This window comes from Colossoma macropomum, unplaced genomic scaffold (genome assembly GCF_904425465.1).
Source record: "Colossoma macropomum unplaced genomic scaffold, Colossoma_macropomum, whole genome shotgun sequence".
In the NCBI taxonomy this organism is placed as follows: Eukaryota; Metazoa; Chordata; class Actinopteri; order Characiformes; family Serrasalmidae; genus Colossoma; species Colossoma macropomum.
In genome coordinates, this window is record NW_023494799.1 from 11,515,561 (window position 1) to 11,543,055 (window position 27,495).

General features: G+C 38.1%; 1 protein-coding gene across 1 annotated transcript; it reads right to left on the reverse strand.

The window, feature by feature from the left end:
- Positions 1 to 58: 58 nt before the first annotated feature.
- nwd1 (NACHT and WD repeat domain containing 1) lies at positions 59 to 26,420 on the reverse strand. Its single transcript, XM_036587156.1, has 19 exons — positions 26,312 to 26,420; positions 24,436 to 24,521; positions 21,599 to 21,715; positions 21,126 to 21,480; positions 17,513 to 18,779; positions 14,801 to 15,004; positions 13,937 to 14,096; positions 13,705 to 13,822; positions 13,312 to 13,476; positions 12,246 to 12,443; positions 9,278 to 9,400; positions 8,797 to 8,999; positions 6,980 to 7,240; positions 6,788 to 6,878; positions 6,451 to 6,599; positions 4,804 to 5,095; positions 2,853 to 3,406; positions 1,744 to 1,849; positions 59 to 366 (listed from the first exon to the last, which is right to left on the reverse strand). Exons 1-19 carry the CDS (start codon positions 26,418 to 26,420, stop codon positions 59 to 61), a joined length of 4,866 nt encoding a protein of 1,621 aa, XP_036443049.1.
- Between the last annotated feature and the right edge of the window lie 1,075 nt (positions 26,421 to 27,495).

A 27,495-nucleotide genomic window follows, 5' to 3' on the forward strand; every position in this document is an offset into this window, starting at 1 on the left:
TCTGACATCAGTAATGTCATTAATTATGAACCTATTACAACATCGTTATGCTTGTTCTTCATAGAACAACACATGAGTTGGATGACTTGGCCTGTTTTGTCTTGAACATGCTCATGAAGTTGAACTGAGCCGGATTGTAATCCCCTTTAAGGAAAGTGTGAGGGGGGTCCAGAGTCTTCTCTCGAGACGTCACACGATAGTGTGCCCTGAAGTTGCGTAGAGGGTTATAGCCTGGGGTCAGAGCATCTGGACAATGGAAGCCCTCCTTAATGTACGAGCCGAGCTGCGAGATGGCTATGAAGCCATCCTTGAAGGGCGTGATTTTGATGGCCGCAGCGTAGACGTACTGGATATACAGTAAAGACCCTGTAATGACATTTTATGATTGGAAACCAGATGAAATATAAAGTAAATGGAATTCATGTGTATATTTTAAAACGTGTGACTGTATACAGAGGGTTAATTTACATGTGAAAGTCACTGGTGCTTAGAATGAAAAGGCAAACTGCTTTTACTGTAGTGTTGAGTGATTACATGAGTTAAAAATGAGTTATCAGTAACTTTGTTTAGTGTATTAATGTAACTGTATACATGCCACTTGTGCAAGCCCAGATACACATTTAAACAGGTTGGTGGTGCTGGTGCTGCTTTGTGTCCTGCATAAATTTCAGCATCAACACTGAATTTCCATCAGCACAATCTTTGAAAATTCTACCAATGTTTTAAAATTTCTGCATAATTAAATTGTTAAGATGTAAAACATGTTTGATGTGAAATGCTCTGTTCTAAAGAAACTTGCCCATTCAGAAATTTTCAGTGGTGATGTTTGGAACCATACCAGACGAAGTGTTTAACGCTTCTAAAAGCTCATGTAAAATATTTATGAATACACCGTCTGATATAAACACTGCCTGAAACATTGATTTACGATAGTTTTAAAATAAGGTTTTGGACCAAAACGCATTTTTTAAAATCATGGCAGAGGGGTACAGGCAGGTTGTTGTAATTCTGGCCTGTTAGAACATCATTATGTTTGTTCCTCATAGAAGAACACGTGTTGGATGACTTGGCCTGTTTTGTCTTGAACATGCTCATAAAGTTGAACTGAGCTGGATTGTCCCCTTTAAGGAAAGTGTGAGGGGGGTCCAGAGTGTCCTCTCGAGACGTTATGCGATAGTGTGCCCTGAAGTTGCGAAGAGGGTTGTAGCCTGGGGTCAGAGCATCTGGACAATGGAAGCCCTCCTTAATGTAAGAGCCGAGCTGCGAGATGAATTGGTCCCCAAAGAAATTTTCTTTTTCAGATTGATTATTTTACCATCAACATTACATACAAAAAACTTAGAAGGCATGTGCAGGTTTTGCATAGTAAATAAAAGGGCTGTATTTGTGTTGTAGACATTGTGACCCCTGGTTCCTATCATAACCACTGTAAAGAAATCAGAGTTGTTCAGTTTCTCTAAAACAAACCATTTCACAAACCATTATGGAGAAATCTTGAAAATCCCATACTGTTATACACACACGTGAACAAATGTACATTACAGTGAAATCACTTTTCAGATTTTTTTCCATAATCATGTTTTTTAATAACTTTTACAGTGTATATTGAAATATAAGCTATTATAGGATATTTCAAGATGCTTTTATTTAAAATTTTAATATTATAAGTTTTGTGGAACACCAAAAAGTTATTAAACAATAAACAATATACTGCAATTATTTATTAATGTAAACCGTACCAACCTGTAGCCACATCCCAGACTTTGATGGTTTTGTCCCGAGAACCAGTGAACACATACTTGTCGTTAACAGAGAAAGCTGCACACATAACCCCCTCGAAGTAGAAGCCCTGGGTAATGAGAAGATACAGTTCTTAAAATTCTATTCTATAATTTCTAATGCAGGTCTTGAGTCAATTTTATAGAATCAGTTTACACACCAACTCATAGCTTGTTGCACGAGTGAACAAGCAGCATAAAAAAACCCAGAATGATTCACTGTTGAAAATGAAAGTCAACAATAAAATGAAACTTAAAATTAGAAAGTAACCGATTAAACAGATTTTCTTGAATTAACTCAACTTGAGGACACCAGCACTCAAACTTGGTAAATAATGTAACCAAATGTAACCAAAACCAAATTCCTTGTATGCATAAGCATACCTTGCCAATAAAGCTTGATTCTGATTCTGAATATAGAATTATTTATTTTTTTTATTATTTAACTCAATTTTTCCACTAGCTGGGACTACATCACATCATCTTATTAGACACTTTCTCTTCTTGTGTACTCACTTATGGATGGCTATGGCATTGCTGGGGTTCACAGTCTCCTGTTGGGGTGAAGGCTTAGTCCGTTGCACCACTCAGGAACACCAAAAGTTACTTTCATTTCATGTCGACAAACAACACACTGTAGAAAATAATTGTTGTTTTATCTTTGAAAAAGCAGTGAGGTCACATGTGGTTCAACTGTTTAATAATTCACCCCAACATCAGTAGACTGTGAATTTGAAGTCCAGCCAAGCCACAGCTGTCCACATCTGGAAGCCGAAGAGGAGAAAATGTCTAATAGGATTGTGTACTAGAAAGAGTCGCAGCTTGTGGGAAAATAAATAAAAAAATAAAGCAAATTCTGATTTATTTACAAAGCTGAGATGCAGAACTAGAACAGAGAGTTGGGAGAACTTTTGACTCAGCTCAGAAGTTTAAGTGAACTCTGTTGTCCTTATGTTGAGTTCACTTAAGAAAAGCTGTATAATCTGTTACTTTATCATTTTAAGTTGAGCTGACCTTATCTGTACAGTTTCGTTGATTGAAATTTTCAATCTTCAGCCTAACCTTTACATTTACCTTGTATTCCATGGTATGGTCCAGCAACAGTGGGCTCAAATTCCAGAGCTTCTGGACACAGTCCTCAGAGCCGATCAGAGCGTGTGTATCCCAGTTGCTCAAGGCTACGCAGGTGATTGCAGCTCCGTGGTGGTCCAGCTCTGCTGCTGTGGCGTTCTTAAAGTCGTAGACGGCCACCTCCCCGCCGAGAGTGCCGTACAGGAGCCTGCAGTCAGTCAGCAGAGCCATGGCAGATACCGGAGAGTGCAGCAGGGACAGAGAGTAGCTTTCAAACGGGCCCTCCACACAGGGGAAACTGTCCCGAGCCGTGATCTCGAACAAGCACACCGCGTCCACGTAAGAGACGGCCATCCTGTCCTCTCTGGGGCTGATGGCCATACTGCGCACCTCAGGCAGGCTCTCCGGAGGGGGGAGGCACAGGGTCTCCTGAGCGAAGGCTAAAGGGTAGATGAGGATGGTGCCAGTGCGAAGACCACAGAAGAGCAGCCGCTTCTGCTGAGCTAGCTCCATACAGCACACATCGGAGGATACTTCCATAGAGTCACTGGACATGCCTGAGGAATAACAGAACCTCTGGTTGGACCAGTGTTTTTGACCGAAATTAGCCTGTTTGTCAGTGTGCAGAAGAGCAATGCAATCACTTAATAGATTAGGTTCAAAAATGTTTATGAACTTAAAAAAAAAAAAACAAAGACTATTTTTAAAGGTGAATAACTAAAAATTGCAGTTATCTATTCACTTATTTATAGTAATTACTCAAACTAATCATAATTATCTATTTATATTGATTTTTTTTATTGTAATTACTCAAACTAATAATTATCTATTTATTTTTATTTTTCTATATATGTAATATATGTTTATGTATCTTTACTCAGTCTAATAATATTTAATTATTACTTTATCTTATGTTTTTATAATACTTTCTTGTTTAATAATGCTTACTTATTTATTAATATCTACATATAGTAATTACTTGATGTAATAATATGTAACTGTATTTATGATAACTAGTCAGTCTAATATCTCATTAATTCATCTCATTATTCATAGTGTTTCTTCTATCCAACAATATCATTGTTTATGCATAGTACCTTCTCAGTCTAGTAAAATATAGTAATAATATCTATTTGTTGTAAATTCTGTATCTAATATCTAATTATCTGTTTACAGTAATTACTCGGTCTAATCATGTCTTAATATCTAATAATATCCATTTGTCACTTATAATCAATCTATCAATATCTAGTAATTACTTAGTTGAACACTTTTTCGTTACAGTAATTTCCCTGTCAATACTGTTTACTTACCTAATAATACCTATTTATAGGAATTACTTGACATAATAATATCCAATTCATAGTATTCATAGTAATCTGTTCATCGAACAATACTTACTTAACTAGATCTAGTTATTTCACCATGTAGTAACACCTGATTATCTATTTAGTTATTGTTATTTCTCTATTTAATTATGTATTTATAGTAATTATTAAATCAAATAATATCTATTTTTTATTTATGAGAATTTCTCTATCTACCAGTATATAATTGTTCATTTATAGTAATTTCTCATTAAAGCATTAGTCTCAATATTTGATCACTGCTATGCAAACATAAGACATTCTGGATATTAATTTTATTATTTCATCATTCTCAGTGTTACACAGCTTTCTCATTCATTTTGGTATCATCTACAGCTCAGTTCCCCATACCAGACATATCTAAAATATACCATGTTTTACAGTGTCGTACTAATTATTCAAATCCTATGTAGTTGAATTCTAATAACATGAAATCATAAAGATTTTTGTAATCATAAAATTGGTTTCATACTATTCAAAATACTGATTACAAACATTTGAGCAGAAACATATAACCATATATTTTCTGAAGGCATGAGGAATTGATCTGAGGAAATTTCTTTGTAGAAAATTAAACAAATTACTACAAATCTGGAAAACATCACCTTCAGAGCAGCTCCACGTGAACACCTTTCTTTTATCTTCTTCTTTGATGAAGTGTACGGTGTTGCCGTCTTTGGATATGACCACTCTGGGGCAGTTGGCTGGAACACACGTCTGGCTTTTGTGTTTGGGATTGTAGTCTAGTTGCCACAGTTTGAGATGAGTAGAGCTGCTTGAGGCAGAGATGATGGTGGTGTTGTACACAGACACAAATGTGACAGGAGACGCCACACCACTGATAGAGTCCAGCAGCTGTCCAGTGGTTAAACCCCAAACCTTCAATTAAGAACCACAACATTACAATAAGTACAGATGTCTCATGTTATGTATATAGAAGAACATCATTCCTAAGCTGTTATAATTTTATATGAACAAGCTTATAATCCAGTCAACTATGTTACAAGTTTCAATAGTGCTTCGTAGATTCCTAGATCAATAAAGGTTATGAACTGAATAATAAGCCAAGAAGCTCTGAATTTAGTACAGGCATAGTTAAGTAGAATAAAGTAATAAGTCATGAGAAGATGGGAGTTACACATGATTTTTCCATGCCTAAGTACTGCAGTTAGGTACGCAGAGTGTTCTACCTAATAAGCAACATAAGCAGCTGCTTAAGGCCCCATGGCTGCCAGGGCGCCCCCTTACAGCTTCTGGGTCATTACTGTACCATTATGGTGTCTAACACGCTCAAGTGAGGAGAAAAAGCAACAGCTTTATCATGTCTCAAAATGTAAGAGTGCATCTGGATCTGAAAAACTAATCAAATGAAATAAAAAACAAGCTCTTTTTGGTAATGTTAATGTTATGCCATTTGTTTTGGCTTGTAGTTGGACAACAAGAAGTAGTGGATCTAGGGTCTGTCTACTGAAGCAGGTTTTACAACACCAGTTAACAACTTCCTCTCTCAATCCAGGTATAAATATTAAGGCTGTGATCAATGCTCATGTGCATGCACATGAAAGCAGGACATTTTTGATGAACAGCCAATCATGTGAAACTGAGTCGCCAAAGAAGGAAAAACAAATCATACTACCTAAATATGTAGAAAGTTACAAGCATTTACTTTTACCTTTCCCAAAGGAAATTTAGCAGCCAGTAGCAGTCAGGGTGTAAATAATATAACAGGAAGAATAAATATATATATATAATATATCCAATATAGCATATATACAAATATACATATACATAATACATATATATATATATATATATATATATATATATATATATATATATAAACAGTATATACAGACAGCCTGTAATGCCCATTGTTATTAGCCTCTAATTTCACAGTACATCGGCTAGCAAGATAGGGATCCCTAAAAATCCTGCTTTGGGCCCCCTAGAAGACCAGAGCCAGCCCTGGGTACGTATTATACAAAACTATGGGCTACACAAAACATTGCCATGGTTGCTAAGCAATGGTCAAACATTATTCCATGAACAGCATAATGTTTTTGAAGAAATGAAATACAAATTTGAGTGTAAGATCATGTGTGTGTATATTAAGTACTCTACAACAGCTTTGATTTTGGAACCAGAACTATCCATTTTGCAATAATATATTGGTTGGTATTCATTTAAAATAAGTTTTCAGATTTTACATAGTGATGGGATTAAATGAAACTGACCCGTATGATCTGATCCAGAGAGCCGGTGATGACCTTGCTTCCATGACTGTATGAAGCAGCTGATAACACTACGGCCTCATGCCGGAAGTCCTGGGTTCTGTGCACTGAGTTTGGCTCAAGACGTAGCACAGCCAGTGTTCTCTCACAGCCTTGATTCAAGAAGACAACAGTTCAGAGGAATAAAGCCAAGATGCAGCAGGCTTTTATCATTTCTAGAAGAGTGCCACATGAACGTGAACTTTTTGAACCCTTATCCATAGAACACCTTCTTTAGCACACCCAATAGAACATCAATAGGGCACCCAGTAAGCACTCAAACAACACAATATGGAAATACCTGTAAAAAGGGTTTTCTCGTCATTAGAGGTGCACATAAATGAAGCGGGAGCAGGAAGCTCAACATCAGCCAGTATGCCAGCGGCCGAAACCTACAGACAAAAAACAAGAGTAGCATTGAGGTAGACTGGGAAAAAAACTTCTGCATAAAAATGGTCCAAGTTACAACTCTTCACTAACATGGAATATTTACCAAGATCACTGAGCTCTCCTGAGATGCGATGAGGAGTCCTCCGTGTTTGGTCAGTGAGAGGACGCTAGTTACAGTAAGTTCCTGAGCAGAGGTTAGATGGTTGTGGGATTTCTGCAGGCCAGTGATTGGGTCATGGAGCCAGAGTTGGCCATCACTGGACACGATTGCCACTTCCTGTTCCATAACGCCAAGCACCAAACTCTCTGCATGCACATCGACTTCATACAGGAAATCTCCAGTGTCTACACTCCAGGCTTTGACCTATATATGAAAGCAGTGATGTAGATAGAAAGATGGATAAATTAAGATGAATGTTATATTTTTACATAGGAAAGAAAACTTAACCACTGGTTATGAATTTAGTACAATTTAGTGCATGAACAGAAAAGCTGAAACAATGAGACTGCGATGAGAACATATTACATTCTCAAAAAAGATGTCAAATGGAGCCACAAAGCTTTCTTTGAAGCAACAACATGCAAGAACCACTTCTGGTTCCCTAGCAAACTTTTCACTCAGCAGTTTTTTAAAAAAACATTTTTGTAAACAACTGTGAATAACTTTTAATGGTTTTAAAGAATCACCACATAACGTAACCCATATACCAATGTAAAGATTTTTCCAGTAAATGTATGTCTACTGCAGGTCTGAATAGGCATGAAATAGAAGCCTGAAACCAGCCCATTTCTGTGACTCTGAGACCTGAGCACCAGGCCCGACTGGTACTGTTAAATCTAAAACCCAAACCCGCTCTCAAACTCACCCGTAAGCACTAACAGAGATAACAGAGAGGTTTTTGCAAACATGGTTTTACAGTGCTTCACTTTGTTATGGAGCACTTAAGTTGACTGACAGAAAATGAACTGAAAAAAATCTGAAAGCTGGATATTTGCTGTAGCTGGCACTGACTTAACTGGTGAAAGGAAGTTCTCTCACACTGATGTTTATTTCTGGCTAGTAGCTGCTGTGGAACTGTTGGATCCACACGCTGAAGAGAAAAAGTGCCAGTCCTCCTGCTATCATAGCTCAAAATACTATCACAAGCTCTACACTGCAGATGACCAATGTGATTTTAATCTGCAGTGACAATCAGGTCATTATTTCACTTGAAATTTTAAACATTTCTGCTTTAGCTTTCTTTTTTTATTTCATACATCACTTTGCTGTACACATACAGTACTGTGCAAGAGTTAAGAGACCTCCCTTTCATTTATTTTATTTCTAGTCAAAACGGCCATTAAGGGCAACTTATTCATTTTTCAGCATCAGAAAACATATTTAACAGAAAATTATACAGAAAAATTCGACAAACACTCAACAACTAAAAATATGTTTTCAACATTTAGTGCATCTACCCTTTGAGTGATTTCTTTCTGAAATACAGACAAGATTGGTCATTCTCAAAGTGGTACGGCCTTAAGCAATGCCAGAGTGGGTAATTGGGAGAGTCAGGAGAATTTCTGCTGGGCTGATAGCATTTTGGGCCGGTTACTGTGCGCTAACTGTACTGTACTACGCCATACTAGAGAGAGAGATAGAGAGAGAGTGAGTATGTGTGAATGTGTGAAATTAACATATTTCTTCAAATAAGAAAAAATCTACTACACAGAAGAAGCACTCAAACAAACTGAGACCAAGCTGAGCCTGATGTACATGAAAAATCACCCAAACCCAATATTTTGTCAGGCTGTGTAGCAAACCTCTAATGTCCTCACCAAGAACCACTTAGGAATCTTTATTTTTAAGAGTGCGGGGCTCTGTATAGCTGAAAAATCAAAATGACTTTTAAAACGAAGTCTAAAACAAGCCTCTCGTACCTGGCTGTGTGCGCTGGAAAAGAGCACAGCTCCGGAGTCGAACACGTGGAGCAGCGGAGTGGTTTGGGACTGCACCAAGACTGCAGCCTGAATGCAGTAGAGCTGTTTACCACTGCACACGCTCCACTTCCTAACACAGCCATCACAACCAGCAGACAAACAGTGATCACCTTTATCCACAAGCTTCACCCACTGCACCGCACCTGCACCAATGACAGACATAATAACAATGAGCCTCACAAAAACAAGCTTAGAATTCTGCACCAGCTTGAAAAGAAAGCTGAATATAATAATAATAATAATAATTATTATTATTATTATTATTATTATTTTAATAGTTAATGTTTTTATATAGCATTCTTACATTTTCTTAAAAATATGAAGAGTAAGGAATAACTGATAAATAAAAGACAGCAAAATTTAACTAAAAAACAATAAAATATGAAACAATTTAAACACCAAAACATTAGTGTCCACTGACCTGTGTGTCCTACAAGTGTATGAAGCACCTCCAAATGTTTTAAGTCCCACACAATCAGCTCTCCATCTTCTGAACCTGCTATCAGCACATTCCTCTCACAGCAAACATCTACTGCACTCACTCCTTTACAAACACCAAAAAACAGAATCACAGCAATCAGTGCAATATGAGTTAACAGACTGAATTCAGTATTTCCTGACAAAGTAATGTATATAGCGAGCACATATCATTTCGATTCTAATAATCTTCTGTGTGTAAAAATGCACTGATGCATCATGGTGCATTGCCCTGAAGGTGAAGGTTAACTTTCAAAATAATGCTGTCCAGAAAAACAGGCTTCTCCGTTTTGTCAGGTTTTTATTTTTCCACATCCTTTAAAACATGGCAACTGATTTACATTGTGTAAAAAATTAATGATGAATGTAATAGAAATTGTCCAAAATGACTTAATAAAAAATTAAGTAAAATTATTGTACATTAACTTGCATTAAAGGTAGGAACATCTTTGCCTTCTCTTGTAAAGTTACTTTTTTTGGGACATTGACAAAATATTAGAATAAACTAGTTTATAACAATATTCGACAAAGTACTGTATGTCTTCATTTATTAGCCAAAGTAAAGTTTAAAAATAGATTAAAAATTGCTTAGTTTTACTGTCTATATTCCACTACTGTGCAAATATTTCCTTCAGTCACATTTGTGCATTCAGTGTTGTCAAAATGTCTCTCTCCCAGGGAGAATCGTTCGACCGGCCCTGTCTGGAGTGGCTCATTCCAGCTCTTGCTCCTCCTTGACTCCACCCCTCCATACTCCACACACCTGCTGCTCAATTCATGGACAAAGCCCCCATATATATATATATATATATATATATATTTATATATATACACACCCCTTGTTCATACTTTGCAAAGTCTCGAAATAACTTAGAACTAAGTTGTGTATTGTTTGCCAGTGTGTTTCTGTGTTAAGACCCTTGCTTTGTCTCCTGGTTTTTGCTTGTGGACATATTAGAGATTTCATGATGTATTGAAATGTGTGAAGAATCATAATTTAATTGAATGGTGAGGTCAGAGATTTACAACACTAACCCTGAACAGACAGACAGATCAGCTGACAATAGATACAGACTAGAATCACCATAGCTGTAATTAGAGATGACACCGTTCTGATATCAGGTATCAGTATCAGTATCATTATGAATGTTCGCAGAAAATACTGGATCAGATATCAAAGTGAAAAAACAGAACGAATCTGATCCAATCCTGTAACAAATCTATCCCAAAATACCACAGAATCATGCTGTGATGTGATCTTGTTAGCTGTGTGTTTCTTCCTGTGGGGTAGTAGCGTTTAAACAGTTTGAGCATGAAAGCCTACTTTTAGATGCTCATCTTGAAGGAGAATTCCTCTGATTTTTCAAACTTTCTGCATAATTCAGTGGTTGAGATGTAAAAAAAGTCATTCTGAGTGGTCTGATGTGAAATGATTCAGTGTAAAGAAACTCGCTGATTTTTTTATAGTGGTGGTGATAGAAACCAGGAGCCACAATGTCTACAACGCAAATATAACCATTTTATTTACTATCCAAAACCAGCAGTGAACCTACATGTGTCCTCTGAGTTTTATATGTAATGTTAATGAGAGTGAAACAGTGATAAATATGTAAAAATAAGTTTTCTTTGGGGACTAATTTGCCTTATAATACCCTGCATGTACCTGTAATGTTTTTTTAAATACATTTTAGGTCAAATGATATCATGTAATAGTGTCTCAGGCGTCAGACAATGTATTTATAACCATTTTGTGCAATAGCTTTTTGTGAAGGAGACTTACAGGCATTAATGTTTCGGACATCTGGTTCCTATCACCACCACTGTAAACAATTCCGACTCTAAGTTCACTAGAACAGACCATTTCAAATCCAACCACTTAACCATATAATTATGCAGAAATTTTTAAAAAAAGGTGGAATTCCCCTTTAAAGGAGATTTTGCTTTTTTTCCATTGTATAAGTAAACATGGGTGTTGATTTTGTAAGTGAATGACCACTGCTATCATTGGTTGTCTCAGTAGAAGGGGTGGGGTAAGGGGTGTGGTCACTGTGCCACGCTGAGTAAAACAATGACTGCAGCTTGTTTATGATAAGATCTAGATACATTCACTAAATCCTGAGTATGTGTCAGCAGAACATGTCATTACACAGAGATAGTTAATGCAGAAACCTTAATTACTTCATAAGTGGCTTTTGTGTACCTGTTTTGCCACAGCTAAGATTTCAACAAACCTGGTTACTGTTATGATAATGTTAATATAACAGTCCTTAATATTTGCATGTCATAGCATTTCTCTAAATTAAATGCAATCATTTCAAACTTGTAATATTCTCTACTTTGGATATTACATAAGTTTGGATGTTGACTCCTTCAGAAAAGATTTAAACTCAAAGTTTGTCTCTGAATATTACTAGAGCCTGTTAGCTTAGCGGTACATTCAGCTTACTCTAGTGCCTCTAGGTCCAATTAGCCCACAAAAAGCCTGCTAACATAAAAGAAAGGGAGTCTGTAAATCAATCGTTAATACAGAAATTTTAATGTTTTCCATATTACTTCGTGGGCGTGGTTATTAGGAGGGTGGGGCATTTGCTCGAATGGAAATACACCAAAACAGCAGAGATTTCACATTTCATATTTTCTTGGATGGTAGCAACAAATGTGAAAAGGTAAGGAAAGCAGCTTTAATTGGAAATAGTTGATTTTAAAGCTTGAAAGTTTTTTAAAAAAAATATCAAATAGTTACTGAAACTGGCTGATTTTGATATCAGTATTAGAAAAGAAAAAGTAGTATGGTGTATCTTTAGTATCTTTAGCCATAATGCTTGAGCTAATATATCCTACCCACAGAAATCTTTAAAGGTAGACTATTATTACGTGATTGAAAGGCAATGACTCTTAGTAATAGGCCTTACCTCTTGTAAACCCGCTGAGGGTTGTCTTTAAAGGCCCTCCAGGAGCCTGTATGAAGCTACTCTTGGGAATCAGCACCGGGTCTGCGCAGGAAGCAAACCAATCCTGGCACTGTGAGCAAAGGCGTCCAATCAGAGCAGGGTACGCATGAGCAAGACCCTGAAGCCTGGCAATGATCTCAGTGAACAGCAGGGATGAGTCTTTAAAGAGAGCAAATGGTTAGTTTGTGACGCTGTCTTGAATGATCTTAGCTCATTTGCAATATTGTTATTCCTGCAAAATTAGGACTGCAATGTGAATTAAAAATGCTTTATGCCTTCTTCCACACACTGATACAGTATGTAAACATCAAGTTCTAAAACCTACAGCTCACTCCCCAGTCTAAACGGTCCATATATGAAAACTAAGCAGCAACATCCTGTTTTGAATTCACTGTTTTTGTGATGTCACAAAAACCAAGACATCTACAAACAGTATAATCACATATTCAGCCAACAGCAGTTTAGCTCCACCCATTCACGCTGCCGTTATAAAGCAGAGGATCAGCCTGCTTTTTGAATGAGGCACAATAGAGGGCAGCCCATCAGAAGGGTGGTCATTTACATATATCAGTCTTAAAGGCACAGGAACAAAAACAGCCTGTCTGATTCTAAAAAAGGAAGACAGGTTGGAAAATGGTGATGTAAACATAAAATAGGACTTGTTTTCACAGAAAGCCACAAAAATGTCACAAGTGGACCTCAGGGGAAAAAAGTACAAGAAGAATGCAGAATATGGGCCCTTTAACGCTTATATATAGTTGGTATAATACTCTTTGCACTGCTGTCCTTCTAGCACTTTCTGTGTTCTGCAGTAAAGGAATACTCCAGCAATCTTCACCCCAATCTGTGTGCTACATCTGTAGGATATGGTCATTTACCACAGGTAATAATTTCAATGAAGAGCTACAAAACATCCACAACTACTATGAAATCCACATAAGAGTGATGTAGTTGTGGCCTTCCTGTCAGTGTAATAATAAAGAAATGAACACACACACAAAATCCCGCTACAAATCAATGTACTCACCTATATTTCCATCAATAAAATCTACGGTAGGCTTCAGCAGCAGAAAGCACTCTCGGATCAGCTGTATTTCTAGGCAGTCCATGACATCAGCACAGAGGGACAAGTCCTGGATTACACTGTCCACTCCACAGCTCAGAGTCTTACAGTACAGCCAGTCCAAACTCCCTGTATGAGAAATAATGAGTTCGTAATAGATCTCTAGACTAGTTGGCATTTAGCATCTGCATTTAACAGCAAATAGCACTGATGTCTAAAATGCTGATGTATGTGACGACACATGTTTAACTGTTCATATATTTAAATTTGCATATTGTCTGTCATGTCAAAACCTCACAACTATGCCCCCATCTCTACTCAGCAAATAAAGATTCTGACTCTAATTTTATATCTCACCTAGCAGTGAATGGCGCAGCTCCTCCCATTTGCCTGCGTGTAAGAGGTGATAGGGCAGTTCATGCAGCTTCCTGAGATTGGCAGTTCCTTCAGCGAACCACAAGGGCTGAGAAGGCACCTTGACAAAACAAGTTGCTTAGTGGTTTGATGCAGTTTTTCATCATTTATAATCATACAAATTTGTATGATAACTATGTTACAGTGGTTTTAGCTTTGAAGATTTAAGAAGTACCTTTCTGTCAGCATTCAGTTGGGTCATCAGCGAAGGCAGAAGTATTGGTTTAAGTTGGCTGTGGCTCCACTGACCAGAAAAGTACTCACTGAGAACAGTGTGCATTTGAACTCGCAGCTCCACAGAAAGATACCTCTCCTTCACTACCTTAGTAAATTGTCTACAGAAAGCAAAGACATTAAGACATAACTTTGACAAGTTTCACAACTTTGAATCTCTAAAGCTGAAACACTTTGTACACAATATGGCCAAAAATATGGAGACATCCTAATTATTCATTGACTTGAAACTATTCTAAACTTTAAACTTGGCAGGAGAATGCTACCTACATACCTACATACATAGTGTCAACAGTAAAGTTTGGTCGAGGAGGGATTTTCAGGGTTTGAGCCTGGCCCCTCAGTTCCAGTGAAGGGTAATGTCATTGCTACAGCTTTCAATAACATTTTAGATAATTATGTCCTTCCAACTTTGTGGCAACAGTTTGAGGAAGGCCCTTTTCTGTTTTGGTTCATAAAGATGTGGTTTGATAAGTTTGATGTAGAGGAACTCTAGTGGCCTGCACAGAGCCCTGACCTCAACCCCACTGAGCAGCTTTGGGACGAACTGGAATGTCAATAGCCTTTCCAGAAAAGCAGTAGCTGTTATAACTACCAAAGGGGGCCCAACTCCATATTAATACCCAAGGTTTTGGAATCGTATGTACAACAAGCTCATACAGGGGTGATGGTCAGATGTCCACATACTTTTGACCATACAGTGTATGTGCAAATGAGAGAAAGTCAAGAATAGTCCCTCCTAGTGATTTTAGCAAGACTGTAAAACCCAAATCAATGGTGTAGTAATGCTGTAAAAGACTTCTACCTGAGGGAAAACCCTAATACAGTAGTGCCATTTTCCCATCTCTCCACTAGGTGATCCCCTAGGTCGTGTCTGAGGCGAGCCCACAGAAGTGGGGGAAAGCGTATAAGTGAGTGGCTAGGGGGAAGCCGGCTCTGGTACACTTCTGCCAGAACATCATTATCTAATGACAAGATATCCCGTAGCTCTGCCTCCGACAAGCCAAATCTGTGAACAGATTGATCCATTAATTAATGTCCTCAAACATCTCATATTTTCAAGCATTTTAAAAGTTGCACTTTTCAAAATTTTGTCAAAATTCAGCTTTAAAATGATAGCTTAACAAAAAACCCAATTTACACCCCACGTTGATTAAATTGAACTGAAGTCACAAAGTCAATCAGTCAAAATAAGTTAGGTGTCCGGTATTCAAGTTGTAAAAGAATTTCAAGGGGGATGGTGCAGTGATGGTCATGAAATGTACATATGCTGAACTTTTTTAAAAAGTTATTTCGAATACTGTTTATATTTTACTGTGATTAGACTGCTAAAATCTGTGTTTCAGTCCGCAGGGAGTCTGGATAGAGCAAAAATATGGACCGTATGGAGGGCCCTGAGGACCAGTTTGAGAACCACTTGCCTGGACAGTGGACAGACTTTTTAGTACCATGATTTTAGCCCATTTTGGGCTTTCATATGCAGCACACTACTTATTTAAAGATCTTATGAGAATCTTAAATTGATCTTAAATTGGACCACAGCCCAAACTGCGGACCTTGGGCCAGTACTGGGGAGGAGCCAGTGGTCCGTAGTAGGCCAGTTATGTAATAATTGGGCCTGAAATTGGGCATGAAATGTAGAATGTTTTCAAACGGTCAACAATATTAATACTAGCCCTGGGATGATGGCACACAAAGGCAGATTCATCTCAAATATGAATGAAATTAAAACATCAATAATGGACATCTTAGGTGATATTAAATAGCAGCATTAATCTAAAGCAGATGGAAAAGGGAGATGACAGTTTTACACGATGGTGAAACCGAGCCCTGCTTATACCTCACCAATAAGCACTGTACAAACTGCATGCCTAAATCACTGCATCTAGTTGATAAACAAGCTGAAATACATTTGCTTGTGTAGTTTGTGACACTGTATCCTGTCACCTAAAATAGACAGGGATGGCTTCAGGATGGCTAATACTACTATTTTTAGTTATGCCATGTCCTTTTGTCCAGATTATAGATAACACTGTGTCACACAGTGATAGAAACTACATAAGCAAGTCTATTTGAGATTATTAAAGGGGAATTCCACCGTTTTTAAAAATGTGTACATGATTAAACCATTAAAATGTAAACAAAATAATTCACAATGCTCCATTCTAGAGAGCTTTAACAGTGGTAGTGATAGGAACCAAATATCCAAAGAATTTAACATGTCTTATAAAAACTAAAAACTAAAAGCTACATCCCAGAAAGTTATTATACTTAAAATAGTATACGTGAACACAAATGCTGCCTGAGACATTGTTTTACTAAAATTTAGGCCTAAAAAATTTGGTCTAAAACATTTTTTTAAATACATTCATGGTGGAGAGGTACATGCAGGGTGTAGGGAGCCAAAATAGTCCCAAATAAAACTCACTTTTTTCCCAAACTGACCTGTTTTACCATTATCAATGTTACATATATACACTCAGGCACATTGTTCACTGGTCATATTAGACCCTGTTTATACCTGGCCACTTCATGTGTCTTGGGTATCAGGATTATATCTGGATAAGGCCATGCCACATAAAAATGCGAGTGTAAATGCACCCACAACGCATTTAAAACAGACACAAATCCAATCACTTAAACCACTTCAGGAGAAAAAAAAGTAGGTTAAGTCACCTATTTTTGATCCACATGTTACAGCAGTGTAAACAATCCATCTCTCCAAGACACATTCGACAACCAAAATCCCTCCCAGTACACCTGAAACTCCTCGCCATGCAGTCTGTCACTGGGCACGAGATCTGTGTCTGCGAGGAAGATAATCATGAAGGACGCACATGGTTGGAGATCAGACGAAATGCTAAGTAGATATATGGACAGACACTACTATACAAAACAAACTGCAAGTGAAGAGGCTGAACGGATAAACAACTGGTAATTGGATGCCGTGTTAACAAGCGGATTTGCATATTTTGTCCCACACAGCAAATGAATTTCAGTCCAACTAACTGGAAAAGCACTTGACTACCAAGTATAAATGCATGTAGCTAAAATCCTAACAGGATACAATCCAGATATTAGTCATTCTAATGACCAGGTGTAAACAGGATTTTAGATACTAAAAAATTGGTTATACTTTTTGTGTTGTGGACATCATGACCCCTGGTCCCTATCACCACCACTGTAAAGAAGTCGAAGTCCATACATTTAACCATTCCACACCAAATCACTCTGAATGACTTTGTTTACATGTCACTAAGATGTTGAGGCAAGTATCTGATGATTTAGGCATGCAGTTTGCACTATTAAGTGGGATATGAGCTTCAATTACCTGTTAGCTATATTGGCAACACTTAAGAAGCAAACTTGGACACTAAATATACCTTGTCTGATAAACTAAATTTGGGATGAGGGAAAAATTAAAATTTGTGAATCTGGTTTTCACTTAAGGTTAAAATGTTAAAGCAGTTTAAAGTCTTCAGAGAAGTTAACGTAACTCAGTAGATGAATAACCAACCTCGATAACGTAATGTAACCCAGAGTGTGACGAACAAGCTTCTTGCCGTGCTTTACTTCCAGTTCCTGAAGAAACGTTGAAATGACCTCTGGTGCTGAATTGCCAAGTTGAAAATCAGACACGGTGGTGTAGGATGACCACTGCTTTGCCATGTCCAGCATTAGCTTCAGATGTAAGGGACTTCCGCTCTTGTGGAAGCTGTGGAGGATGGCGTCCATCTGCTCTGAGGTAAGCTTTCGTCCAGCAACATACATATAGGCGTCAGTGATGCTCTGCCCTTGGTCAAAGGTCAGTGGCTCTACTTGAAAGAAAAATTTATCATCATTAATATCGGCTGTCAAGCCCTCCAAAGGAGACCCTTCATCTAGGGTAGACACCACCAAATGGATATTCGGTGGAATTTCTTTAGGTAACCAGTGCAATTTATGAGCATAGTTGGCATGAGACAGGTGGTCCAGGGAGTCCAGGATAAGAAGAAGTGTTTCTCCTTGTTCGGACACTTTCTGCAGCAAAGCATGGAAGAACCTCACCAATTTGTCATGTGTGTTGGTGGTCTGTGGGGAAGGGGTCGCCAGGCCAAAGGCTCCACACACCTGAATGCAGATGCCCTTGAGGACAAAGTCCACGTCTGAGCTGAGTGGAGATGTACCCAGCAATCTCAGGATAACCACAGCTTGTGGTTCCAGGACAGCCCGCATCTCCTGGGCCATCTTGCACAGCAAAGCAGTCTTACCACTTCCTGGAGGCCCGTAGACCACAAGAGGAGGATGCTGGGTACTTGAGGACTCCCACATTGTGAGACTGAGCTTGCCCAGAAGAGCATCTCGCCCACAGAAAACAGCGTATTTCTCATTGCTCAGCTTTGTGTGATGGAAGAGCTCCTGCTGAAGCCACAGCCAGCCTGGAGCTGTTGGTGGAGCAGTTTGCCTGTCAATCTTCGCCTTTATTTGAGACACGATCTGCTTGCAGAAGCTCTCTAGATAGTCCTTGTGTTCCTTACGGTTCTCGTCAATGGCTGCCTTGCTAAGCTCTATGCGGTGGAGGCTGAGGTTACTTGAGCAGGCACTGTTGATGCGCTGTTTGAGATTGGTCAAGAGTTCCTGGGCTTCTGTGTCCAGGAGGCCATCAGCTGTGACATCGTAGAACTTAGAGACGTGCTTCTGTTGTTCGCTCTTCTTCAGCTGGGGCAGGTCCCTGATAAAGATGACAGCTGAAGGGTCATCCTGCTGAGTCCTCAGAAAACCCTGCTCAATCTCCCACTCTGCCACTGTGTGGACATCACGCAACATAAAATGACATAAAACAATTTACAATAAAATTACAGAAAATTCACGATAACTTTTATGACATTTATGTTAGACTTACACTGTGCATCAAAAGTTTGGGACACCTTGCCTCATTTTGAAATGTTAGTGTTTCATTTTAACTGTTACTTTTCAATTAAGTAAGAATAATTTGGTGTACAAAACATTTATTTGCTAGTACTTTGAGTACATTTTCCAATACTCAGCTTTATGTTCATCAAAATGTCTTCAGATGTAACAGAGAGTAGGTTTTGCCTAAACAACGCTAGTTTTCTTTTTCAGACTATTGTTAAAAGGGCATTCTGGCCTAAAACTAGATTTTAATGTTATTTGTCATGGGCAGTATTCTGTAGAGCAGCTGTATATCCCCCAACCTCTTCGGTTTGACAAAATACACAATTTTGTATAATTTTCATTCAGCTTTCGTTAATTAGGGTTCTCTCACTATAATACCCAGCATGCATTACGCAAATACATCATATGACTTTTGGGAATTTCTGCAGTGCTCAAACAATCCTGACTGCTTCTATCTTGATTCAGCACAAAACTGACACCAGAGACCAATGTTTTTTACCCCTTCAGCCAGCAATGAAGCCAAACTGAGGTAGAGCGTTTAGAGAGCCAGCTACTTTGCTAATTTTAGCTTTCAGTTTGTTGTCCTACTCATCTGATGAGCCATCTCCGTCCTTTGAGTAATCCATTCTCTGTAACTATGTCCAACAGTCACTTCAGTTATATGGCTGCAATAAGATATTGGGCTTTCTAGCAGTGTAAAACATTTCAAAAAAGCCCGGGGTTTTAGTCGTTAACTGGGAAAATCTCACTGTATAGACTACTGGAGCACTGCTATAGATGCAAGTGAGCACGTTTATAACAGATGTAGCAATGGTTAATTTTTTCACCTTTCACTTTTAAAGGGGCACTTTACTAATGAAGATTATTTGCCTCAGAAGTGGTTTAAACACCTGAATGGTATGAATGCTGAGTACACATATTTATGTGTCATACAGATTTCCTTAAAATAATCCTAATTGGTCTTTAAAATAGTAATTTAATGCAAGCTGACAAGAAACTTTTTCTTCAGTGAAGTCATTCAGGGTGGTTTGATGCACTGTTCTTGAGAACCATACCAAGTTAGAATTGATCACAGTGGTGGAGCAAGATGTCCCAAGTGTTTGCCATCTCTAAAAGCTACATCACAAAAAAACATTTACCAAGATGGTTACAAATATGTTGGCTGATTAGTTACATCAATGGCAAAGTTGTAGGGCTTGTAGGGCATTTTCTGATTTACCACTATTTTACTGTTAAAATATTACATATAAAACTCAGAAGATCCATGTAGGTTTACTGGTTGTTTTCATTTGTAAATAAAATAGCTGTATTTGCATGGTAGACATCACATCCCTGGTTCCTGTCACAATCACTGTAAAGAAGTGTGAGTCAATAAATTTCTCTACCATGAACCGCTGCACATAAAACCCCTCTGAATAACTGTGTTTACATCTCAATGACTTATGCAGTAATGTATGAAAATCAGCAGAATTCCACTTTAAGGCTGTTGGTACAGACAGTTCAAAGACCATGAAGGCAATTTACCAATAATTATGAAAACACATAAAAAGAGGTTGTAATTAAAGTAATCAACATGTAAACAGGTAACATCACACTTATTAAGAAATCCAAAAGATTACTTAATTATTTACTAACTAATGTTTGTAATCAGTATCGGACACTATTTCTTAAGTCTTCTACCCAGCACTGGACGTTAGGAAAAAACTGACTCACTCTTCTCTTTGCAGGTAGAGCTCTAAAAGTTCAATTCAGTAGCCAATATGACATAAAGACACATTTAAACAATGCAACAATGGCATAACTACTCTCGAGAGTAAGGTACATGCTAGATTTTGTCTTAAAGAATCCATAATGGGCCGATGCATACAACAAAAATAGATTAAAAACTTCTGTGACTTTAAACAGCTAGATCAATAACTTAATGATAATTACTTTATTAACAACTCAACAAATGAATTATTCCGAAATTTGGAAAAATTATGGAATTCCCCTTAAACAACATCTGCACTGGAAAAAAACAAAGCTTTAAATTTCTATGTGTCGACCAATTGCACATAAATAAAATGTGTTACATCAACACAATTCTTGACAAAAGAAGTCATTTGGTTGATTTAACACATACTCCAGCGTATTCCTATGCATCCGAATAATAGATTTGAATCATGTACATGTATAGCGCCATTTTTACCCCCAGTGTGGGCAGTGCACCTTCATAAACTGCTAAATTCTCTCACTTGACTTGAAGAAGTTGTGCTTCTGCTCTGTACTGATGTCTCCATCCTTCTCAGCCTGCAGTGCGCCAGTGCATAACAGCTGCAACAGCCGAGCCTCTGTGAGCTTCCAAGAGATGACATCTCCATCACGCTGTGGTCCAGATTCCGGTCCTGCATCATTATAATGAGGATAGTGTGTGGTGATTGGCTGAAGGATATATTTAGGGGGTACAGAGTTGCTGTCCTTGATGAACCATCGCTTAAGAAGTGTCAAGCCTTCCTGGTCATTGGAAAGTTTACAGAGCAGAAGCTCAAACTCAGTGTCTGATATGAAACGAGGGAGGGGACGGTGGCCATATTGACTGCCTAATAAAGCCTGTGAATACCAAGCATACAAACACAAAAACCAACCAATCGTTAAACGGATGCCAGTATAAAATCACCCATTAACCACGTTCTCATGTTGGAAATTCAGAAATGATGGCAACACTTACAACAAAACTAGGTCCAGCTGACACTTTCTGGCATGACTCTATCTCCTGCAGACACAGCTCGGTTATCATGTGATCAGCAGTGATGGACTCACTCACACCCCATCTGAAATCCACAACCTAAGACAGTTTGAAATGCACATTAACCACTTAAAATCCCAGGCGTATTACATATTAAGACTTATTATTCAGTAACTATATGGACTACAATGCAAACCAGCTGAGATATACTAAGGTTATAGAAGTGTGTAGCAACACTTTGGACTCATCAGTGGGTCCAGGTCATTTAAGGGGTTGTAATGTTTACGCAAACATGAAAACAGCAAGGCAATTTAAAACTAAAAGTATTTCACAGGAAACAGGATGTATGATAATCAACTGTATGCTACTGATGCTGCAAATTTAAAGAAGCCTTTAAAGAAGCATCCACTGAACCTAAGGTGGTTTAGTGGTTCCCAATCCTGGTCCTGGAGGACCCGCACCCTGCACATTTTAGTGTTTTTTCTGCTCTCAACACAACTGTTTCCAATAATAAGTTAATTAATGGAAATTGCACTGCTTTTGCAACATTTCTGTACAGTTAAACCACTAAGATATAAACAACCTCATTCACACTGGTTTGATATGAAGAGCTCCATTCTAGAGAAACTTAACGAATTAGAATCGTTCTTGTGCTTCCAAAAGTTACATCACAGAAAGATATGACATGACATGGTTATGAATCTGCTGCCTGATGCCTGAGACATTGTTTTACGATAGTTTTATGGAAAAAAATTTGGTCAAAAAACTTTTGGTTACCATCATCAACAGATGGTATTGGATAGGAAATAAAAGTATATATGTGCGCTGTTGATATTGTGACCCCTGGTTCCTATCACCACCACTGTAAAGAAATCAGTAAAGACTCAGTAAGTTTCTCTACAAGGAAGCATTTGACATCAAACTACTGAACAAATAAATTATGCAGAAATTTTGAAAAAAAAAGTGTAATTCCCTTTAACAAGGCCTTCTTGAGTTGAAAATGTTTATTATATACATGAATATTAGAACAGGAAAACACTAAAAATATCATATACTATTAACTGCATCTGCCTTGACTTTATGTAAAATATTCATGATTAACAGACCAATAGAAATGCTCCAAAATTACTCTTCATAAACATTTACTTGCATTAAATGTTAAGAATATTTTTTCTTTCTCCTGCAAAATTGCTACACACAGTGATGTGAAAAAGTTTTTGTCCCATTCCCAATTTCTTCTACTTTTGCATATTTGTCACAACTTAATATTTCAGATAATCAAACTACTTCTAACATTAGACAAAGATAACCATTTAAACACAAAATGCTGTTTTTAAATGATGATTTCATTTACTGAAGCAAAAAGGCTGTTCAGCCCTACCTGGCTGCTACTAAATCAACCTGTTAAGCAATTGACTTTTGGGTTCAATTTCACTATCCACACCCAGGCATGATTACTGCCAGACCTGTTGAATCTAAACATCACTTAAACAGAACCTGTCTGGCAATGTGAAGCAGGCTAGAAAGTCTCAAAAAGCAGTACATGATGCCACGTTGTAAAGAGATTCAAATGAAGGGGAGAAACACACTCCTTGAAATCTACCAGTCTGGAAATGGTTACAAATCCATTGCTAAGGCTCTGGGACTCCAGCAAAGCACAAACAGAGAAAATTTGGAACAGTAGTGAACCTTCCCAGCTATGGCCAGCCTACCAAAACGCATCGACAATCTATCCAGGAGGTCACAAAAGAACCCAGACGTATTCCACGTTAAGGTATTCCACAGTAAGAAAGACACAGGGCAAAAATGGCATCTATAGGAGAACTGCAAGGTGCAAACCACTGCTGACCAAAAAGAACACAAAGCCTTGTCTCCAATTTGTCAAAAAACATCTAGATAACCCCCAGTACGTTTGGGATAATATTCTTTAGACTGATGTGTCAAAGGTGGAACTTATTGGAAGACATGGGCCCCATTACATTCAGCATAAAGCTAACACCGCATTCCACCATAAGAGCATCATACCAACAGCCAAACATGGTGGTGGTAGTGTGATGGTCTGGGGCTGCTTTGCTTCTGGAGGACCTGGACAACTTGTCATAAATGACTTGAATCCCATTGAGATGCTGTGGCAAGACCTTAAACGGGCAGGTCATGGTTGAAAACCCTCTAATGTAGCCGAATTAAAACAATTCTGCAAAGAGGAGTGGGCCAAAATTCCTCCACAGAGATGGAAAAAGACTCATCTCCAGTGATCACAAATGCTTGATTGCAGTTGTTACTGCAAGGGTGGCACAACCAGTTACAAGGTTTAGGGAGGCAATTCATTTTTCACATGGGTCATACAAGATTTGAATAAATCTTTATCTTCAATAAATGGAATGATCATTTAAAAGCTTTGTGTTTACTCATGTTGTCTTTATCTTATATTAAAATTAGCTTGATGATCTGAAACATTTATATGTGACAAATTAGTAAAAATAGAAGAAATCGAGTGAGGGTCAAATGCTTTTCCACAGCACTTTACAAGATTTTGGAGCAGCGATGATAGGGGTACTCCATAGGGTCAGAAACCTGTGTTCTATGGCATATCACTCCAAATAACCTCTTAAGCATTTTTAAGAGCATATATAAACATCTTTTAGATACAAACCAGACTAGTAATAAGAGAATTCTCACTGTGCTTCATCATTTTCAACAGGTAATATTAACAATGAAAGCTTTAAGTAGGATATGGCTGTATCTGTGATTAAATGTCCTTCACGTAGCAAAAAGATGCAGCTGATGTTTCATCTGTTTTCACACTTTAGTGTACAAACCTCAAAGACTAGTCCCAGACTCTGACAGAAGTCTTGTATCTCAGGATAGGCTTTATCCCAAAAGGCATTTCTCTCACTAGTCAAATCTGGAAAGGATGAATTAAATTGAAACATCATAAATATTTCCAGTATTGATAGAAATCATTTTGCTAAATACATATTACTAAAACAATGAACACTGAATGACCTTAAAATGTAAGAGGCTCATCAACTGCTTAATAGAAAAATAAGCATTTTTACCACATAAGTACACTATATGTCCAAAAGTATCCAGACACCTATTATATTGAGGAATTCAACCACTTTAAAGTGCACTTAATCAAGATTTGACTGCATGCACATAGCTTGTATATTATCCATAGAAAGGCACTGCAAATAGAACGGTCTGGAGCAGCTTTGCCAGGCATCGGCTAGTGAGGTACAAAGATCGCCAGCACTGAGAACTACAACTGCATGGTGCTGCATTCTCTGGAGTGATGGAGCACTTTTGGGATGAGCTAGTCTGGCATCTGTGATACAGAACTAATCACCCAACATCAGCACCTGGTCTCACTAATGCTCTTGTGGCTGCACTCAAATCCTCACAGCAATATGCCACCATCTAATGCACAGCCTTCTCAGAAGAGCAGAGGCTGTTACAGCAGCAAATGGGGGACAAACACCCTATTAATGCCCTTGATTTCAGAAGAACAGTGGAAGAGCAGGTGTCTACAATGTGGACATATTTTGGACATACAGTAGATGTGATAAACTTCCTATCAATTACTGTTAATACTCAATGGGAGAATTATCACAACATAGATAATTGAATAGCATTTTATTTTTGCACACTATTTAAGGATATGTGGAAAACGGAGGGACCACCCTTCAGAACAATGACGTCCATCTATTGCAAAGCTAAACCATATCCGTGCATGCGTCATCCTGAAGATGCTAAAAACAGCTTCTCGAGCAAATTTGTCCAAGTGAATCTAGGACAAATTTGCCATTTACGTTTTACAAAATATATCATTTTATGGTCTAATCATCTCTGGTCTTTGAACTTTCCATGAACTGTGTTAATCATGGCATTAAAAAATATAATCTTTTCACATGAATGTGAGACCTCTTAATCATTCTGCTTCATTTTAATAACTTTGAAGACAAATGATGATAAAATAGCAACATCTGAAATGCCACTTTTAATTTTTTTAGGTTTTATGGACACATGAACTGCTGAACTATTTTGCATTTTCATTTAGTAGCATTATTATGATTATTGTTATTATTATCATTAGCAGTAGTAGTGGTACGGCATCAAGAATAGTAATAATTTAAGCAAAATTAATAGCATTCAAAGAAAGTTAATGCACATGCTAGACTGCCAGCCCTCAGCCCACAGTCAGCAACTTTGTGACTTCCTGATGAAAATTTAAAAATATTGTTGGACAAAATGCTAAAGGGGGTCTTTTGGCCTTCACCTGGCTGACGTCTTTGCACCAACGGCTAATTTTAAAATCTTTAAACTTTTCCTATTCAAACTAAATGTACTGCTCTTTCCCCTCCATGCTAATATATTTGAACAACTTTTCTATTCAAACTTTCTGTAAACACGTAGATCACTATTATTCACAAAAGTGTAGATCAGCTGACCCTGAAAACCTTCAAGACCTATGAATCCCAGGAATGCAGGAATTAATTAGACCATAGTCATTCAGTAATTACACAGAGATTAGATTTGTCCCCAACATTTGATCAGGGGAGAAAACCTGGCCTTCCCCCCAGGTTACACTAGCTAATACCCCTACACTTCAGCAGAATTATGAAAATTAGTCTGAATAGTTGTAGCATACGAAACATGGCAGCTAAGAAATAAGCTGTTCCTGAAGAATCGTACCTGAGAGACTGGAGCTGACGAACACTCGCACCACATTGGACTGAGGCTGCAGACAGCGCGTGTCCAGTCCCCGCAGTCCCTCCACTGTCAAGACTTCCACCACAGCCATCCCTCCAGCACAAAACCTCAGAGCCTACTGAAGCCTTAGTCCATTACCTGCTCCTCTGCTCAGAGCTCCATTGCAGCACTGTACTAAAGTGCATGAAGGTAAAGTAATAAATAATAATAATTAATAAATAAATAAAATTGCATAGCATATTAACACAAAGGACTTACCTTCCAGTGCTGACAGAACATGCAGAAAGGACCACAGACGGCTGAGGTGCCCTCATCAGAATGTGTTTGTGCTCTACTCTCTTTGTCATTTCATCCACAGAGATCAGGTACACCAGGAGAAACCTTTGTTTACCACCCTCTACCTGGCTTAGTGATGGGCTCCCTTAGGAGAGCCAGCAGCTGCTGTTCCCTTTAATTAGGAGGTTAGACGGTCAGGCAGCCATTCGGCATAGACTGCAACTTTCAGAGAGGTCTTTTGATTATCCTTAACTAATTAATTACATACATGAAACATTATGTTACATTATGTTAAATAAGGGGGCCACAAACCGAGCCCTCCAAAGCACATCAGATAGGGAGTTGAGATTTCTTAATAACTGGTTGATATTCAACTGTTAATGTTCCTAGTTCCTTAATGTGTGATGCTGGGTTACTTTGATGACTCCATGAGCTAGAATTAAAAAAGGGAACACCCATCTGCTCCACTTTTCAGTAATTTACCCTTTGCATCAATTAACTCTGACCATGCCCAATGTTCATTCCCCAGTCTTGGCCTTGAGCTGTTTAGAAGTACTCAGTCGATTGTGTGGTCCTGAGGGAGCCCACCAAGGGATTTAATTTGTTCTTGAGTGCATCAAGTAGTAAACTGTGTAGCAAAATAACTCGATCACACGCAGCGCTGAATATGCTCCAGGCACAACTGTGCAACAAACACATAATGGAAAACAACGCCTGCCTGGAAAACACTGAAGGATTTGTGATTGTGACCTCTAATATTTAAAAGTATAATACATCACGTGATTTCCCATAACAAAATATTATAAATTACTGTTGGTATTTAATTTCACGCAGTAGTTGCAAACCTCAATTCTGAAAAAAAGTTTGGACAGTATGTGAAATATTAATAA